This window comes from Haemaphysalis longicornis, unplaced genomic scaffold (assembly GCF_048455015.1).
Source record: "Haemaphysalis longicornis isolate Haplotype H1 unplaced genomic scaffold, Haemaphysalis longicornis Haplotype H1 scaffold_4, whole genome shotgun sequence".
NCBI lineage: Eukaryota > Metazoa > Arthropoda > Arachnida > Ixodida > Ixodidae > Haemaphysalis > Haemaphysalis longicornis.
In genome coordinates, this window is record NW_027526361.1 from 126,038,909 (window position 1) to 126,057,909 (window position 19,001).

Consider the following 19,001-nt stretch of genomic DNA (forward strand, 5'->3'; position numbering starts at 1 on the left):
TGAAGAATTTCTAGTTTTTAGGTTCTCATTGTGCAATTTAACTCTAAAAAATGGCCGCGTATCTGCTCCTTTCCTTGCAAATGCCGACGAACGATGATAGTCGACTGGCACCCCTGATGAGGAAATGCCTCCCTTCTCCTTCCCGCCCACCTCTCATGCTGTTCCTCTCCCGAGTCGTTCCTCCCATAATAACACGCTAGAAATATGCTCAAGTCAATTTAATTTTTTACCGCGTTTCATTGTTCCAAGTCGGTTGACTCGATGCCAGTGCTGCCGTATAGCGGAGATGCGCTGGAATCGAGGCACCCTGATACAACGTTTATAGAACCACGTTGCCCTACTCCATGAGCGTTCCATGCGGAACCGCGAACCTATCTAGTGGAGCCTTTCGTTGCTGTTTCCGTTTGATTTCTTGAATTTTGCTAAGAGCTATAGCAGCGCCGGTATCACTAGGTGACGGTTTTCTGCAGTTATGTAGTATTTCATTTTATATCGCAAAAACCGAGCATACACGATTGTTCTAATAAAGGAACACTGTAAATATCAACTATGTATTGATTTTTTGCCTTATATTTGCTTAATGTCTTGTTCTTGAGCTTAGTTTTGACAAGTGTGAACATTGACCAAGGACTTAGTCGTTTAAATTTGGCTGTAAATACATAAGAGTATTGCGCAGGTTCTAATTCACTTTGGCAGGGTAGCTGAATCAAGTCCCAGACAGAGAGACAGACCGAAATTTTCGCGTTTAAGTGGCCCAAGAAAGACTGTCGTCTCTAAAATCTCTCTAAGTGTAGTGTCCTTCACCGAGGAAGTTTGAAGCATAATGTGCAATATAATTTGACCACCTCGTTCGTCAGCAGTCGCTTCGATATACCTATCCGTGGAACACAAGTTGGGTCATTCTGTCGGGTAAATTTTAATCCTTAGGTTCTGAAAGCTATCACGCGACGTATATAAGACGTCAAGTACAGCGACTTACTCGATTTCCAAAGGGGTAATTGTTTTCAGAAATTCAGGTAATGTTTCACATTCAATCAGCAAAATAAAAAAATTAGCGGAGAGCGTTCCAAGCATGATTTGTAATCAGAAAAATTTAACCAATCCATCGCATAAATCGCTTGCATGAGGTATGGTTAGCCTCTTTTTATGAAAGTCATCTGTAGGATATAACTAGTTTCAGTTTATTTTCACGAGCTTGAACTCAATATTACTGACTAAGCAGTAAAAAGGACAAAAACGACAGTAACAAAAACGACTGTAGCCCAGCCAGCCACTTTTACGAAGCACATCCCCCAATTTCAGTAGTATTGAAAGATCTTGCATGCAAAAATTTGTATTTAGGTTCATTGTTGTGGCAGAAGTAGTTTTTACAACGCGAGCTAAACGCGACCTTCAAGGTTTGGCGACGCCAGAAAGGCGGTGCCAAAATATCGGAGCAACAACTTTGTGTACTTCACAACGATATGTTTAGCAGAAGGAAACTAATGTTCAAATATTGTTTCGAACGTTAGTATGCACAATCCTTAAGGAGGAAACAGGCCCTGCTGCGCATGTCTAAAATTTGTTGGAGATTTTACCCCATACTGTAAGCCTGGCTGCGTTAATATGAATTGACTTGCGAGAACCAACCGAATAACTCACTTGTAACTTGGACGACGCGACCAAAGTCCCGCAACGTGATCTCTTCGCTGCTTACGAAGTAAGGCAGCGCGGCGTACGCGGCACAACGCACTTCCATGGCCCCATGCCAGAAGTGGTTGGGTTGAGCAACGAAAGCAACCCGGGAGAACACGTGCCAAAACCCGTCGTTCGCTGTAAGCTCCTTGTTTCGCACGGATTCCCCGTTGAACGTCGGCACCTGGATATCAGAAACCAATAAAAACGACCAGAAAAGGGGAAAATATTATCACTGTGGTACCGAAACGAGTGTGATCATTCATCATAAAATTACGACTGACATAAATGCCTAGTTGTAAATTAATTTCCCCCGACCTCAAGATCCGCGTGCCGAGCACGTAAGGTTTTGTTCTCATTTTTTATTTTTTCGGAGAGCGCACGGAAATAATTGTCATGTTTGTCGTTCGAACAGCCAAATGTTAGCCATATGGCCCACGGCCCCAGATGCAGCCATCGTAAAAGCAGTGGTCAGCCTGGTATAAACTATTGGTGCTCAGTTCTCGGATTCAGACGCCTAGATCTATAAAGTGTGAAAACATCGCCCATGCAGCAAGTTATTAAAACTTGCTCCTGCGCTAGTTGGTTCATATTATTCGCAATAAAAGTTCCCGCAGAACAAAGGAGCCAGGCAACAGCCCCGTCCGTCTCTCTTCTGTTGTCTGTTGTGCGCTAACTTGTTCTGCAAACACTATGAGCCATCCCGCCCAGCAGGACGTTTTTTGGGACATCTAATGCAGTCCAGTCTTTTTCTTTCGTCTTGTCCGTTCCGCGCTAACATTTATTGCGACTGCAGAAATGGCGATGAGCTCTGGTGCGATAGAGAAGGTGTACTGAAAGAGCAGAACCCTTGTGGGGCTAGAGTAGCGGCGGTACCGTGCGAATACAATATAAGGTGGAATAAAACGGCGTCATTTCGCTGAAAAGGCAGTTCTACGTAATATTTTTTCTTATTTCAACTGTGATTGTTAAGCCATTTAAAGCTTAACAAGGCATATACGACATACTAAAAAGGCAGCTAGCTCAGATTAGCTAAGTAGTGCCTCAGAACCGCGCTTCATATAGAGGCCGCTTGTAGCTTCGGCGCAGACAATTTCGCCATTCTTTCTTTTTTCTGTTCAATGGCCTAACAAGCGGAGGACCTCTTTTCTGGCTTACTCTCAGCCTGCGAAACAAAAATAAAACGTTCAGCGTAAGTTTAGTTAAAGGCGACAAAGTTGATCTTCACCTTTTTGCCGTTGATGTACCATGTGAGTGACGTATTCGGTTTCGAAGGCCCGTAAGAACACGTCAGGTTGACCGGGTCCCCCACACGGTACTGGTTCCGCCAGCCGCTAATAAATGGATCTTCCGGTGGCAACTCTGGGTGAAAAGATAATAAGAAGAAAAATGAGCAAACATCGCTGTGAAACTGAGACTGACCGTATTTTCGCACACGGTTGTTTGCAATATGCAATGTACCATACTTCTTGGTTAATTGACCAAAGGAAATTCGAGAGGACAATTTTTTTATGCAAACAACTATAGGGCTGACAGTTCAATGGGGGATTTGGTGTTCCACATGAGTGGCCTAGAAGCGGTGGCTGCGTGATTATATTAAAAATGTGACTGATAGTTCCCTATGATATCGGCTTAGCTGAACCACCGAAATGTTTATTATGCTCGCGGGATCCGTCCTACGTGATATAACTTGTTTCAGGGTAGTTCCGATAAAACGCGGGTTGTTCCAGCGTTTTTCTGTAATTATAATCATCCCGTAGAGGCCCATATATATTCCCTCAAGAGGAGGAGTTCAAATTTTTAGAGTTTCCGCGATGCACTAATTGTGACACATAAATAAAGCTCGGCGTATGACAGAGCCGTCTCGGCGGGCAATTATGGTATAACGTTTTCCAACACATCTACATTTGCAAAAAAAGTTGGTTTTTCTTACATATTCTGGCTACTTTTCTGTACGGACGCCGGATGTGACTGAGCCTTTGTGGGTATCGGCATGCAGCTTCACTTCAAAACAACTTCAGTGCAAAACGTCAAAAAATAGCTTAGCCTATTATTAAAAAAGAGGTGCATAGCATACTTGCGTTTGCGCGACACCACGGCCACGTACGTGAAAGCATTCCAACTGCGGTGCCATCTTTACTGTCACATTAATCGAATTGAACGGGTATTTTATTCCTTTTGGGAGTGAACAATGAATACTCTTTTAACTGAACCTTTGAAGCTGTCATACAGCTCAAGAACTTCTGGTCGGCTTAACGCGCGTTTGGCCAAAATGGGATATTCTTAATAGCTTGCGCCCAATACGAAGCCTCCAGCAACCAACGAACTCTCCGATTGGGAAAGTCTATTTTAAACATATACACCTATTCCAAAAGCAAGGGCCAGTGTTACTTTAAGCGAGAGTTTTGCGGTGCTTACCGTACATCATGAGCTCTTTCTGCGCCCGCTCAGTCTGAAATGAGGGAGATTCGGCCGAAACTTCGCAGCGATATTTGCCTTCAGTGTGGAGATTTGTGTCGTTCAGGTAGAGATTGCTGATGTTGGAACGTGAGACCTTAAAGGAAAAAAACACAGGCAAGAGTAACTCAGTAAGGAACGCACGAAGGCGTAGGTTTGCTTTTCTTTCGTGACAACAATTTAGGATCAATATTCTGGAACCGATAATAGCAGAAAGCGAAAACGTTACTGATATAATGTTGCGGGGGAAACCGTTTCGTTGTGGTCCTATTCAAGTAAATGAAACAACTACCGCTTATCTGGTTCCTTGTTTACAGTATCCTACCTCCAGTGTTCCTTTTCGTTCCCTCCACCAAATAGCAACTCTTTGTTACATGTCACCGGAGTTTTCTCCAATCTTGTTCCGGTGAGCACGCGTGTCGCTTTCGCTTCTCTTCGTTCTGTTGTATCTGGAGTTTCACTTCCGCGGCAGCAGATACCTGACCTTATCAGAACTTGTAAAAGCGAGGCACTCTATTCAAAGTGGTTGCAGCCCCGCTTATCACGCACGTATTCCTGGTTGTATTTCTGCAACTGTTTTCGGTCCGGTATTTCTTTATCTTGAAAAGCTTTGATCTCTCGCCCGGTTGTTTCTGTGTTGCATTGTACCTTTGTGAGTTTCCAGGGTATCCTGCGAAGACACATGGTAAGAGAAAAATGTATGGTGGGGTTGTCAGGGACAATTTAATTAAAGCATCTGGGTATTTTCATTTTACGTGTGACCTTTAAGTTTCTAGTGACTGTCGTGCATGTGAATGGTGGCTGTTGGAAGTTAAGAACCAAACCGTGAGCGCTTACGTCTATGTGTATGCCGGGCATGTTGTAGACTTTTGTTCGGGGAGTTTCGCTTGGCAGGTATCTGTAAATCTCCACGTTATTCTTGTACCACTTGACGGAGTATAGTTGGTCCCTCTCGAGGTCGTAGCTGCAGTTGAGCCAAATGGGGTCCCCTGATCGAGCCACGGATGGCACGTCCAGGCGTAGCAATCGAAGCCCTTTCGTTCCTGCATTTCCAAAGAGGAGCACAACAAAAAAAAATAAAGCTTTAAACCATTTTTGTTTTAATTTATTGGAGTGCTTTAATTAGACGTGTAAAATTTGGAATAAGTTAGAAGGGCCCCTTTGGGGCGGTCTTGGGGCCTTGGAATTAGGTTTGACGACTGGCTGAGAAATCCTGTTCTCGGCGTAATTTGAATCAAAAGTTTGCGTTAACGAATACGTCACAAATGAAATGAGATGCACGCCCAAATACTTTACCGCGTTAAAAATATTTTACGGAAGAAGTTATTTACTCTCCTTTCCTGCTATATGAACGAACGGGAAACCACAAACTTAAGGTGGCGGTAAAGCAGGCAAGTGGCATCGAGTAACAAATTTATAGCAGGAAAGATTTTTTATCATTTTTTATGGAAGCTTTCTTTAACGTTACTAAATGGTGAAAGACAGTTATGAAAATCCATTCTTTTTATTTATCTAAAACATAATACCAAACATAGCCGTATGAATTTTTTGTCAGGCATCGTAAACGTTTGAGAATCAGAGCTTTGACTCCTGGTTAAGCCTGTGCAAAACGCCCGAATCGTAGTAAGGAAGAACATCGTGCCCCGAATAAATATATATAGAGAAGCTATCTTCCAACATGTTTAACCTTTATGTCTTTGGAACAGTGACGGATACTTTGTTACGGCTATGGCCTCTGAAAAAATAGGGAATACGAGCAAACAGCTTTATACGGCAAGTAAACACTGAAAGCAGTGATAACTTCTTCGCTTTTCACTACTTAAACTCATTGATAAGTGCTCTAAAAACACCTTTGGACATTAGAAAGAAAATACATATGGTGGTGGGAATATCGTTAGAAATTTTGGATACTTTTCAAAGCAATCAAAACAAGTGCAAGTCGGGCTTTGGGACTTTGGTCGAAACAACGACTGGCAAATCTAACTGCAACTACTGCAATCTTATTCTTCGGCCACAAGTTGCTTGACCTCGCGTTATGTTGTACGCTGTAACAAATGATATAAGTTCTTTCATCATATAAAACACATCGTGTAATGTCTTCTCTGTTGATGTGTTCGTTGATTGTTGTTACTCGTTAGATTCACACAGCGTGATGCCTTTTTGCAGGAATTTTAGGGGGTCTCTGTTTTGCGTAAGCTCAACTCATTCGGTTATATCGAATGCCCTTTGATCTTTCCATTAGGTTATTTTGCTTTTTGCTCCCCGTAATACGCTTCTGTGCCTATGTGGTGCATTAGTTGTGTGTGTTGCCAAAGTTGGCATCCCCCGCTATCCTTCGCAAATGTTTCTAACTTTCGGCTTCAATGCGTTGCAATCTACATTATATAGCCCCTATTAACATTATATAGCACTTATAGCCCCTACTTCATAATACGAGTTGTCTCCGGCCAACACATTTGGTGTGTATTTCTTCTTGCTGTCCTTGTTAGCTAACCTGCTGCTCACCACAGCTTGATGTCAGTAAAATAGAAGCGGTCTAACGTAGTTCACTTCCGAACCGTGAATATTATGCATAAAACATTAAACGCGTACAATAACCGAAACCTCCGTCACTTTGCCACTCGGCCTATTTAGATTAAAACATTGTTTTCCTTAGCAAGGGTTTGCGGTGCTGTGTGAAGCCTAGCAGACGCGATCGAACTAGGTAATATCGATTTTAGTTTATGACATCGCCGATCTTCCTGCAATCTGAATAAGCAGCCTCTATCTGAAATACGGTAATAATGTTTCCATATTTGGAGACGCGTATACTCCAGCTGGGACAAACAACCGCTGGTAACCTAAACAAGCTGAGCGGAGAAATTTTCTATGGCTGCCATTGTCAAAGCCCCAAGCACTCGCCTCGGCAGCTTATTCAAACCAGGCGTCGCGATATGCGCCAAGCGGGTCGCGGGAAGGCTGTGGCCACGGAGAGCCGACAGCGCTGTGGTTTTGCGGAGGCTCTGTAATTACTTGCGCATAATAAAGCTTCCGTGTGGCATTGTCGACCAGGGCTCACAGCGGCCCCGCATTTCTAACACAGAGGAGTTTGTATATGCAGCTAGTGAGGTTTTCTGGTCAGCATACATGAACTTACCAACGCTGTTCTGGGGTGCGTGTTATGTAGCGAAGTTTCTCAGACAGGATGTTATCGAGAACTAACAAATATTAGACGACGCGGATGATTCCAGAGATAAGTACACTCCTTTAAACGTGTACAACAAGCCGTTGGCAATAGTTCGCGTCAAGACACCATACAGCACAAAGAAAGGCCACGGGAAGAAAGCGAACAGACTATAACCAAAACCGCAGCCAAAAACTTGGTCAATGATAACTTCAGGCAACCAACATAATACAAGAAGTTAGAGTTTATTGCGACTGTCGTCTGCCGCTACCTCCTACACCAGGTGTTGCCAGTTTGTCATGTTTCGCTTTGCTTCTATAATTCTAGATATGCGTAAAGTATCCAACTGCACAGAACTGACCACAGCTATGACTTTGCTACAAGAAAAAGGAAGCACGTGTAAATAAAAGTAAAGTAATAAGGGTAGGAGCAAAATAAAAACGACTTCAAGAAACACGCAAAAATGAACCGTACAAAAGTACTGTTCTCACCATATATAAAGAACAGTGACAAAATGTGTGAACAATCTGCCAGAGCCCCGACAAAAAAAAAGACGAAGTCACTTCCGGAGGAGGCCAGGCAAAGCCGTCTGGGCACATTTCCGCTGCGAGAAACGCTTTACAATAGGTAGAGCAACAAAAGCCGTTCTCGTAGCATCTCTGGGTGATTACTGTTCAGGCGTCCTCTAAAGATCCGTCATCGTTAAACGAAAGGTGCTCAACAAGTACCTGAAGCATATGAGTTTGGGTTCGATATTGACCAGATCACTGTCATGACTTTGGTGTCGGGCTATGCAATCCGCTCTTTGACTGTTTACAACCTCTCCAAATTATCCTGGGCAAATTTGCAACGGAGGTATTATGTTGCTTGTTTTTTTACGTGTGCCCGAGAGATGCAATACGCAAGAAAACATTTAGACCTCCACGCCTGTCTTTCAAATCTGATTTCTTTTTTTCCATTTTGTAAAGGAAAATTTCCCGTTTTTTGCTTGAGGTTCAAATGCGCGCCTTCCATTGGGCGTTGATTCTGGTGTTTAGACCATACCCTATTTGCAAATTGGCCCCGTATAATTTGGAGACGTACGTTGTAAACGGTCGAAAGCGAATTGCATAGCCTGACACCAAAGGGCTTTTTGGGCTGGTGTAGTTGCCTGCGAGCAACTTTTTCCCAACTCGTGTTTACTACGATTTTTTTTGAAGGTTTACGAGAAACATTCATTCATTCATTCATTCATTCATTCATTCATTCATTCATTCATTCATTCATTCATTCGTTCGTTCGATCATTCATTCATTCATTCATTCATTCATTCAGTCGTCCCGCTGATTAACAAAATGACCATTCCGTGTTTTTTATGTCTAGCTTGAAATTAAGGGACCGCTTCTTCCCGTGAAAATAGTTATATGGACGCATAAAATATCTTATTAGGTCGCGTAATAACTTGGAAACTAGATAACATAACTGATTCGTGCATTAGCACCAATAAAAACTAGAAAAAATAGAACTGCATTTGGTATTTGCCCCAAACTGCAATTATTTCTTTGAACTGAAGGTATCGTAGTTTGCGTGAATTATTGTGTACAAAAAAACGTGATAAGTACGGAGTAACGTTCACAAAAAAAATCTACAATAATGCTCCAATGTAAAAGTGCTATTTTACAATCGAACAGCATAAAATTCTTCACATCAGAAAATACCAAGGTTCATAGTTTCTCAACAAACAGGATCGGAACATGCAGCACACTAATAGCGATAGAGCCAACCCTGTCCTCCCAAAGTGCCTGCACATTGAGAACGCACTTCGATAGTCTCACCAACACACAATTTAGAGTCCAAAAAGCGCATGCTTAAGGATACGGAAATCAGTGAGGCGACCACAAAATGTAGGAATAAATGTAGTTACAATGAGAAAAGCGGCCTAGACAACCAAATTTTCCGCTAACTCGAAAAATATTTCACACACTTTTATTACATAACATTTCTCACGATACCACAAATAACATAAAGTGGTTCAGGTGACGAGCTTGTTTGCAAACTGCGCCACTATTGCGATGACATTCAAAATCTCTCCGGATAATGTTTGCGCAGAAGTGCTGCTAACCTACCAATCTGTTTTAGCCTGATATAAGACGAAGCCATGTTGCTAAAAGACAGCCCAACTGATGGTGCAGCATTGAGCACTGAAGTCTGACCTCGCCATACGATCCCCGTGGCTTAACGTACAATCAGCTTGACGTTGCTTCTTAACGTACGACTGTGAAAACTTAAGTCTAAACGCAGGCCTAATTGTAGGGCAATTGACCAAGCCTTTTACTTGTAGTAACGGAGAGAAGAGGAAAAAAAACAGAGTTACAGTTAAAGGATGATCATTACCAGGTCACATATCTTAGCCTACAGAAGCGGGGATGTCGTCTGCAACTTGAGTCAAGCTCGATGACTGTGCCGCAAACACGCGGTCGTGTATTTGGCAGAGCTTTATAAAACGGCAAATGAACTCCAACATTTCAGTCAGGCAAGAAGCTCAATAAAACAATCAGTACATCAATCGATCAATCAATCAATCAATCAATCAATCAATCAATCAATCAATCAATCAATCAATCAATCAATCAATCAATCAATCAATCAATCAATCAATCAATCAACCACATAATGTGCAACTGCCAGGAGAGTAGACGACAAGAAATATAACCGTGTGCCCTGAATCTTGAATGTATGCGTAATCCGAAGCCCAGCGGAAGGTGTTATGTTTGCAGGAGCACCTACCCGGAGCCATGTATTGGACTACCCTTCATAATCATGAATCTAGCTTTTACCCGATATTCCGTGCTTGGAATAACCGTACAAACAGTCAATCGTTTTTGTTGTGTTTTGCTGTAAAATGCAAACTTTTTTCTACCTTTTACCAACGTTCAGCCCGTCGTGAAAAAGCAGATAGCGGCGGATTACGGTGACCATCTCTGAGCACTTGTTAAGAGGTTTCTTAAACTAAGCCTAAGATTAAACAACCGCTAACCAGGCAGGCCGGGGAATTCCGCAAATGCAGGTAAGATAAAACCCAAGAAGCGTAAATTTAGGTGTAACCACACTGAGAAAGAGAACACATCGCAAAATTTATTGCCCGAAGCGAATCAAAATTTTTACAATTATTAGGCTATACCGAGATTCTGGAATTTAATGGAAACAAAATAGGCTTATAGTATCAGCGTAAGAGAATGTGAACAAAATATTGAAATGAAAAGGTACATCAAAATGCTTATAGCAAAGCTTTGAGGGAAAGGTGGCTCACCCACGACGAAAGCAATTTATTGTACAACTAAAGGCGGGAAATATAAAGAACAGCAAATTAAACAACTGCTCAAGGCGAAGAAATACAGGAAACAGAACTCATACACGACGAAAACAATTTTTTATGCAGGGACACTATGTCGTAAAACTGCGGTGTGCAAAAAAACCACGAAATTAATATGTGGCGACATTCAAGAGCTGAATGGACATGTAATTGCTTTTTCATTTGTCTCAGGGGGGTACTCCAGCCTACGTATGGCAGAAGCACTTTCCCGTAAACAGAAACCGACACGTTCCACGAAAATGAGAAAAAAGGTAGGCCAGGTAAACTCTTAAGGACCTACATACGAGAATCCGCAAGTACGTCATTGGTTTAACCCTGGCGTATATAATTAAGTTTGACCAAGGTGCACAAACCTCTCAAGATGTAGCTCTGGGAAATACAAAAGCGCTGCACGCCCAAAAACTCCGCTCACTGCATTGTGAGCGACGAATTGCCTTACAGCGTAAAGCGAAGTGGTCCGTACAAGCGAGTTGGATCACTGATGAAGACAGCAATTACGAAGTTCCGGGTAAGCGGGCAGGAGCGGCGAAAGAGGTAGCGACAGCAGCCGCGGCTTGAAGCCCTGTCGAAACCTCGCCCTTTTCGAGCTCCTCGAGTACGGCATAGCGTGCCAGCTCCGCGGGGAACTTCAGGCTGGGAGCAGCCTCTCGCATGACGAGGCCACCGCCGCGCACGGTTCGGAAAATGTGGAGGGAAAAAAATGACGAGACTAAACCATTGCTCCTACGCAAACGGGAGCGGTAATTTTTCCGCGCGTGGGAACACGTTCCAGCCCGGCGGTTTTGGGTTTTATTTTTTTACGTCGTTTCCCGCGCTCTTTTCGCTCTTTCGCCATAGTATTTGTGCTAATATTATGCTGCCAGTCTTCGCGTTAGCCATACCTGCCTCTTTACGGACTGCTGCTAATGGGCCGTCGAAGGGGATTGACGTCTTTGAAAGACCTGGAGAAGTCTCGAAGTACCCGTACTTTTTTTTGTGTTCCTCTCACCTTTAAGGCGAAGTTCTTGGATTGGAAGAACCCATTGCGGTTATACCATCGTCACTTCAGCAGGATGGCGATGTACCTATTTATTGGGCATAGCGCTACACCGAACAGTACAGACAGCACGGCGAGTCTCAGCGAAGATGGCTGAATCAGTCTGGCCAGCGAGCAGTGGACCCACACATTTACGTCATCGTCCTCGTACCCCTGGCGGGCCAAGAAGTACGAACGTATCAATCGCTGGGGATTGAACACTGCACGGCGATCAGACACAGCGCAAGCAGGGGATCGCGGCTTGACAAATATCCACGAGACATATGCCTTGCTATTCCCAGCAACGTATAGGTAAAGTCATTTTCGTACCTATAAAAGTGACAGGAATGTCTCATAATCTTTCAAGCTGTGCGCGTGCAATGGAGAGAGAATTGTTCGAGAATTCATTCATATTGGAAATTCGAACGTGAAAACAGCTTAGCGTAAGTAACCGACGCAGGTGTTGAGACTGACGCACCTAGTCTTCGTGAACACGTTTTGGCCTCAAGTAACCAAGTGTCTTCAAGAACCAAACTGTCAATAATGACACTATTGTAGAGAAATAATGGCTACTGTTCAAGATGCAGACACTAGATGCATTCATTTTATGCAAAAACTCAACATCCAGTGTGGACACGGGGATGATAATAGCCCCGCGGCTGAGTCCTTGCAACGTATAGCTGCAGGTATTGTCGCTCCCAGAATGGGATGTGAAATATGCAATAACGAAGCGCTAGCGCATATCTGTGGTATTATTAACGCCTCCCAGCTTTCACTGCAATTTAAATGTATGCCAGAGCAGGTCTTTTGCCGAGATGCGTGGCAGTGTTTGCAGCTAATTGGCAACAACGCCCTCATACAGCAAGTGTCAAGTGCATTGCTACACTTTTTGGCGAAACTACTGCTGCTACGAAATTGCAACCACCTCTAGAATATACCACATCAAAAATGCAGAAGTATTAATATTAGAGCGACGGGCAGTATATATCTACGAACCTTGTGCGTATCGCAGATGAAAGCGGCACACCTCAATCGACGTTCACTTTTGGATTCGCGAAGCTTATTCCGACTATAAAAGGTTCGGGTATTCTTGTCATCTGCCCTCATATAAGAAAGAGACGCAGCAATTAGCTGCAGTATTTATAAGTAGGGTCACGAAGAAGCTCTACGTCCTCGTGCATGGGGCTTTCGTTTGAAGGCACAATACTCCCTGAAATAGTTCCTGTAAGGGAAAACTCAAAATGGAATAAAAACAATATTCAGTGTCTTGTCCACTACTATTTTGGGAGAACCGGCATACATCGTAAACACCCAAGTTCGTTAATGTTCCGAAAATATAATGGGGTAAAGCCAAGTAAATGTCGTCCCTGCAAAGTGCAATTATTCCGGTAATACTAAAATTAGGCTGGATTTTGCCTCACGAAAGGGCTGCCAGGAAAGGCCACTGCTAAAATTCTCGCTACTTTCACCAATACAGAATGTGTCTTTTTTCTCGATAGTAGCTTTTCGAAAAACATTTAAAAAAAAGGCAGAAAAATCAAAACATTGTGTCGACAAAATGTTGTCCATAACCTCTGTGGGTTCCTACAATCTATATCTTTTCATAATGAGAATTTGTAGATTATCCATATAGTCAATTTTCAGAAGTTTTCAAGTTAGCGAAGATTGCAGAAATCTCGCGGTGGTGACCTCTAGGGGTTTTAATGCTACAATACTTGGGTACTACAGGTTTCACGCCCCAAACATTCCAGAAGAACGGTTGTTGCGTAATATCCCATTGATTTACTAACAACCCCACATTGCTACACATTCGTACAGATGAATACGCGGATTCGCGAATTTCCCGTGGATTCCGTGATCGATGTGGTGGTGTAGCATTTAGGCAAGGAACGAGGATAGGTTACCTTGCACTTGGTCCTATACCGAGGTGTCGAACTTGGAAACCATCGTCAGGGCAGTCTCGACAGTGAAGCGCTGGGAGTGCTGTTGTAGGCCGCTACGTCACTTGCCACGCGTCCTTCATACCGCGCAGCCGTTTGTCGTCATGTAGAGGGCGTTCCTCCACGCTCCTAGAATTTTGTTTCCTAGACTGGAGGCACTTAAAATTAACTTCTTCAAATAAGGTAATATTATTCATTTAAGAGTTTCAAAATAGCTTAGATGTTCCGCATGAGCAGGTCGTAGGTCGGACGTTCACTTTGTTTAATGTAGTTATTGTGAGTATCCTTATGACAACACTAATGATGTCCCACATTAATGAATATGTTCCGGCGGCGCAATGAACTTATTTATCAATTTATTTGACTGTTGTATTCGCAGACATAAGATATTGAAGTTAAAGGCTTTATAGCTGCCTCCCCAATATTTGAGCCATAAGTCCAGTCCTCATCATAGCGTTCTCACCTTGTGATCAAGATTAGAATGCACAAAATAGTTGCCAAGCCAAAGTTATAATTTATGCTGAGAATTACTGTAGAGAGGTATGCAACCTTACGTCTATGGGTGCACTAACTGTGCCGTGGCTTTGTGTCGTGGGCAATAAAGTAGACTGGATATGTGCACTTCAAAATTGAAGGTTTTAAAAAAGAAAGTTTTAGTTACGGAATTATATCTTGAACTTTAGGGCATGTTCCGAAGGGTCAGATTCTACTGCTCTTCCGGACAAAGTATACTTAGATATTTCTCCCGGTGTGAAGCAGCTAAGTGACGCCACTAAGAACACTGGAGCTAAAGACCCAAATTAGTGCTACTTCTGGCAAAGAACGCCGAAATACTGGATGAGTACGACAGGCAGTTGACCGACGCGCAGTTAAAATGTACGCTCATATACCATCTTCGTTAGGTGAAGAGTGCCTTTTAAAACTGTAGCCCTTTTTGTACAACTGACCCCCAATGTCCACTATAACCTCGGGGCACTCTGGCTGAACCACGCCTGCGCCCTGCCGTGCTTTTTTCGCTCGAGCTGCCTATGGACAATACGTTAAAACGACTGAGAGATTCGGCTCCCGGTCAATTTAAAATACGTACCGAATCTACGGCGCTCATCGCAGACTTGCGGCAACTCTACCGCAGGGGAGGTAGAAAACTACGGACATAAAACCACAGCGCGCGGCGCATCAATATCTCATGATACGGCACTGAAAAAATACATTCAAGCTACAAAATCAGCATGCAGGTTACTTGAAGCACTGTAAGAAGCTTCGGCGTTTACGAATGCTTTGAAGGGAGATGTGCCCCAAGCTTCAAAGGGAAGAAGTCCAAAGGTCGGGGAAACACCGCACCAAAGCAGCTCCATTTGAGCGCGAAACACGTCCAGGAAAAGATCGCGACGATCGCGTGCAGCGGAAGGGCACTGGATTGGAAGGGCATCCTACGGAGCGTGCGTGCTTCCGCGAACTTAGCGGCAAGTAGTGATCACTTATGCCCACCAAAAGAGAATTCGGGGAATCGCCCGTGCCGAGTGCACAGTCGCGTTCCTCATGCGGAGGTACCTGACATATTCGAAGGACAGCTTCTGGACAGCCCACGGGGGGCGTGGTGTTCGTATGCGATCGTTTACAGCCCCTTATGTTTGAACGGTAACACCTAGTGCGGGCCTCGGCTCTACGAATGATTTTGTAGAGAAGTGCGTCATTCATTGCGTTCTGTGCTAGACCTATAGTGCGACGCTGAGTTCGAATGAACTGCTGTTTCTCATTACAAAAAATTGGCCGCGTATCTGCTCCTTTCGTTGCAAATGTCGAGAAAAGACAATAGTGTTTATCGACTATTGTTAAGTAAATTCCTCCCTTCGCTTTCCCGCTCACCTCTCATGTTGTTCCTGTTGCGTCGCGCTCTTCCCAAGGTACAGACGCCAAAGGTTTGCTTAGATCATTTCAAATTTACCGTGTTCCACTTCTTCAGGCCGGGTGTCTCGATGCCAACACTGCCGTAGGGCGAAGACGCGCGTGAATCGAGCCCTACTTCAACGTTTATAGAACCGCGTTTACCTGCTCCACGTGCGTTGCAAGCAGAACGTGGAACCTATCTAGTGGAACCTTTTGTAACTGTTGCCGGTTGATTTCTTAAAATGGCGCCAGAAGATATAGTGGCGCGGGCGACAGCAGGCGACGGAGGAGTGAATTTTTTTTCTGCAGTTTATGAAGTATTTAATTTCGCTAAAGTCAAGCATGTATGATTTATTGTAAAGGAACACTGCAAATATCATTTCTGTATTAATTTGCTGTCTTATATTTGCCTAATGTCTTGTTCATCTTGAACAATGTTGACAAGTATGAACATTACTCCGGACTTAGACGGGTAGATTTAGCTGTGAATATATAAGACTATTGCGCAGGCATTTTTTTACTTTGGCTGGGTGGCTGAATCGAGTCACAGACAGACAGACAGAAAAACAGACAGGCAGAGAGACAGGCAGAAAGACAGACCAAAATTTCTGGGTTTAAGTAGCCCAAGAAAGACTGTCGTCTTTAAAACTGGCTTCGCCTTCGCGCCATTAACCTCAAGCTTTTCATGGCTAAAGGTGTTCACACTGTCAACGGTTTCCTCAGGAGTGTACCTTATACAGTAATACCTCGTTAACTTGAACTCACATATCTCGAAAAATCGGCTAAGTCGAGATTTTTCGTTGCACCGAACCATTTCCTATAAGTCCCATGCATTTGTTGCCCTTTATTTTGAAGTATTTTGGGCCAAACTGTGGATATCTCGAAATCTTGAATCTGAGTGGAACAAAAATTTCGCCGCCGCGGATCGTTTCACAAGATTTGCCCGATGCTGCCGTGCATAAGTCCCTCGATTTTTTCTAGTTTAGCCGCGCCTTTTGATGTTTTCCCCGAAGCCGATGTTTTCCCCAAGCGTGTAGTCTTAGCGTAGAGATAGGCGTATCAATTTCGTCAACCAACACTGTGGCACGTCAAGTGACGGTAGAGACATGCGTAGAGACAACGTCTTCTTGTATGTTTTTTTTTTCTTTTTCAAACTTTTATGGAAACCAATATTGGAAGCTGCTGTTGAGGAGCTAGTAAGTATTAGCGCGTTTTTTTTTGTTTGCAAAAAAAAACTCGGTATTTCATGGCAAGTAGCGAAACTTTGCTTATTCGAAAATCCTCTTATCTCGATATATTTCCCGGTTTTTACTACTTCGCCCTAATGAGGTATTACTGTACAGTTTACATGCTGGCTATACGGAGATCAGTTTGGCAGAAGAGGCATGGTATTAAACGTCAAGAACTTTGTTGAAAACGGCTGAGAAGGTAGTAGCGGCAGGCCTGCTGATAGTCCTTTAGGATGGTGAGCTCACCCGTCCTGGTAGGTGTGATAGCCGCGAAGATTATGGCGGTTACTTCTGCTGTTGCGGTTGTGTAATTGGGTAAAGTGGCCGAATTGAGTATGGCCCCCGGAGTCCATGACTGCTTACGGGGCACAGAATGTGGAGCTGATGAGAGCAATGTCTGTGTATCTAGTGTCTGGTCCGCTTGAGTAACGTCGATTCGATTAGGTGATCTGAGCGGGTGGAAATTCTTCACTAAATGACTTCTTTAGTCAGTTCGCGTAACTGAAAAAAAAAGTGTTCAAACTATGCAATAGTTCAGTCTGTTTTTTTTTTCGTCGGTCGTAGATCCAGTGTTGTTCTGGAGAAATTACCGAAAATTGTGACGTTACTGCTCTCTCAATGAAATAATTGGCCACGTATGTGCTGGCGCCGTTGCACACGTAAAAAGGCGTATTCTGGCGCTCTTGCTACATAACCGCCTCTCCTCCCTCCGAAACCCACCCTTCACATCCTCTTGTCTTGCTCTTCTAATAATAAACGTGATGGACGTTTGTAGAATATAAAAGTTATCGCGTTCCACTGCTCGTGCGCCATTTTCTAGGTCATTTTGTTACTGTTGGGTTTATGGGGCCGTCTGGAGCTCGAGGCTCGAGTGCGAGCAATTTTTTTTTTTTGCGCAAATAATTCCTTTCGCGTGTTTTGAATGTGCCATCGCAAAGCTCAAGCCCCCGTCTACTTATACATGAAACGACATTGCTAGTAAGAGTTGTATATTTAGGCTTCGCAAAACTCGTCACCGTATATGACGCAACTTTGAAATTTCGCAACTCTTTTTCGAGCTTTTTTCAAAATTTTTGTTTTGGCGGTTTTGCTTTTTAGGCAATCGTGTGAGGACGCTATACCAGATACCAATGTGGTGCTTCGAAGTTTTTTTTAGTATTTATATAATTTTCTTGTTTTTGTTTTGTTTTAACAGCAAAGCTGCATAAGCTTTTAGTTCTGCCGTATAGCGTTACCAGAAAACAACATCAAGCATAAAGGCCGAGCGCACGTGACCATTCGCCTCATCAGGAGCGCCTGGCGTCGGCCAGGCTTGTGCATGGGCTTGCAGCGCGTGAGGAGCTCGCAAAAAAATACAAAAAAAGACTGAGTGAACGTGGGCGTGGGCCTTGTGAGGAGCGCACGGCGTCACGCACCTCGGCCTTCGGGAACACTCTCCTTAGCGTTCGTGGCGTGACCATTCGCGTGTTCTTCCACTCGCTAGTTCACGCGCATTCGCGCCTGAAGTGCGGAGCACTGACTCCGAGTTGGCGCTAGAGGCGCCGAGTTCGCAAAGACGGTTGCCACGGTTTCTAGCACGTGCTGACGCGGTCCACTTTGGGAGAGATGTGAAAGGCTGCTGACAAAACAGTTCAGCCCTGCCAGCCATGAAGAACTTTCAGCGGCAAGCTCGGAAATTCATACCAGATGCGAGAGCCTGGTCTCCGACTGGGTGGGAGTGGCCGTCAGTACTGCTGTTTCTCAAACTTTGCGCCTCCAGTGCAAGCTCCACTAATTTTTTTCTCTGTTCGCGTCAGAGCACACGAGTAGATTAATCTTCGCCATTTTATTACTTCACTGCCTCCTACACTCGTTTTGCGTATTTTGATTTGTTAGTTTTCTTCTGGTGAAGATGGTTGCCTGATTTGAGTATTTAAGAACTAAATTGCCATATTTTTTCCATAAATAGCCTTGTTGAGTGCTTACCCATTTCGTAGTTCTGGTGTGGTTTGGTTTGTGTTTATTGGCGCAAGGGTATCTATTATGACCAAAGAGCACCAGACTGTATTAGGTGGTCTTTCAACGCCCGGTTAAGGCATAGGGTACGTAAAAGATGAGTATGGTATTGCCTAAAAAATGTATATATTGGTGAAGAGGACGCATAGACTAAAACATGAGGATGCTCTTAATGATGGATAAAAGAGCATTGTGACTCAGACGTGACATCGTCTGAAGCTTTAGTGGGTGATGATCTAGCGGGGCTCCCTGTGCACGAAAAAGAATAATCATTTCAGCAACCTTATTC

The 19,001-nt window shown here is 43.8% G+C and overlaps 1 protein-coding gene across 1 annotated transcript in view; it reads right to left on the minus strand.

Annotated features, from left to right (window-relative positions):
- Nucleotides 1-19,001, minus strand: part of LOC144180558 (uncharacterized) — a 97,695-nt gene that overhangs the window by 9,026 nt on the left and 69,668 nt on the right. The window contains exons 2-5 of the mRNA XM_077708887.1: nucleotides 4,969-5,174; nucleotides 4,093-4,228; nucleotides 2,903-3,036; nucleotides 1,642-1,858 (exon numbers count right to left, since the gene is read on the minus strand). Coding sequence (XP_077565013.1) covers nucleotides 1,642-1,858; nucleotides 2,903-3,036; nucleotides 4,093-4,228; nucleotides 4,969-5,174 — 693 coding nt within the window. The remainder of the gene's footprint in view (nucleotides 1-1,641; nucleotides 1,859-2,902; nucleotides 3,037-4,092; nucleotides 4,229-4,968; nucleotides 5,175-19,001) is intronic.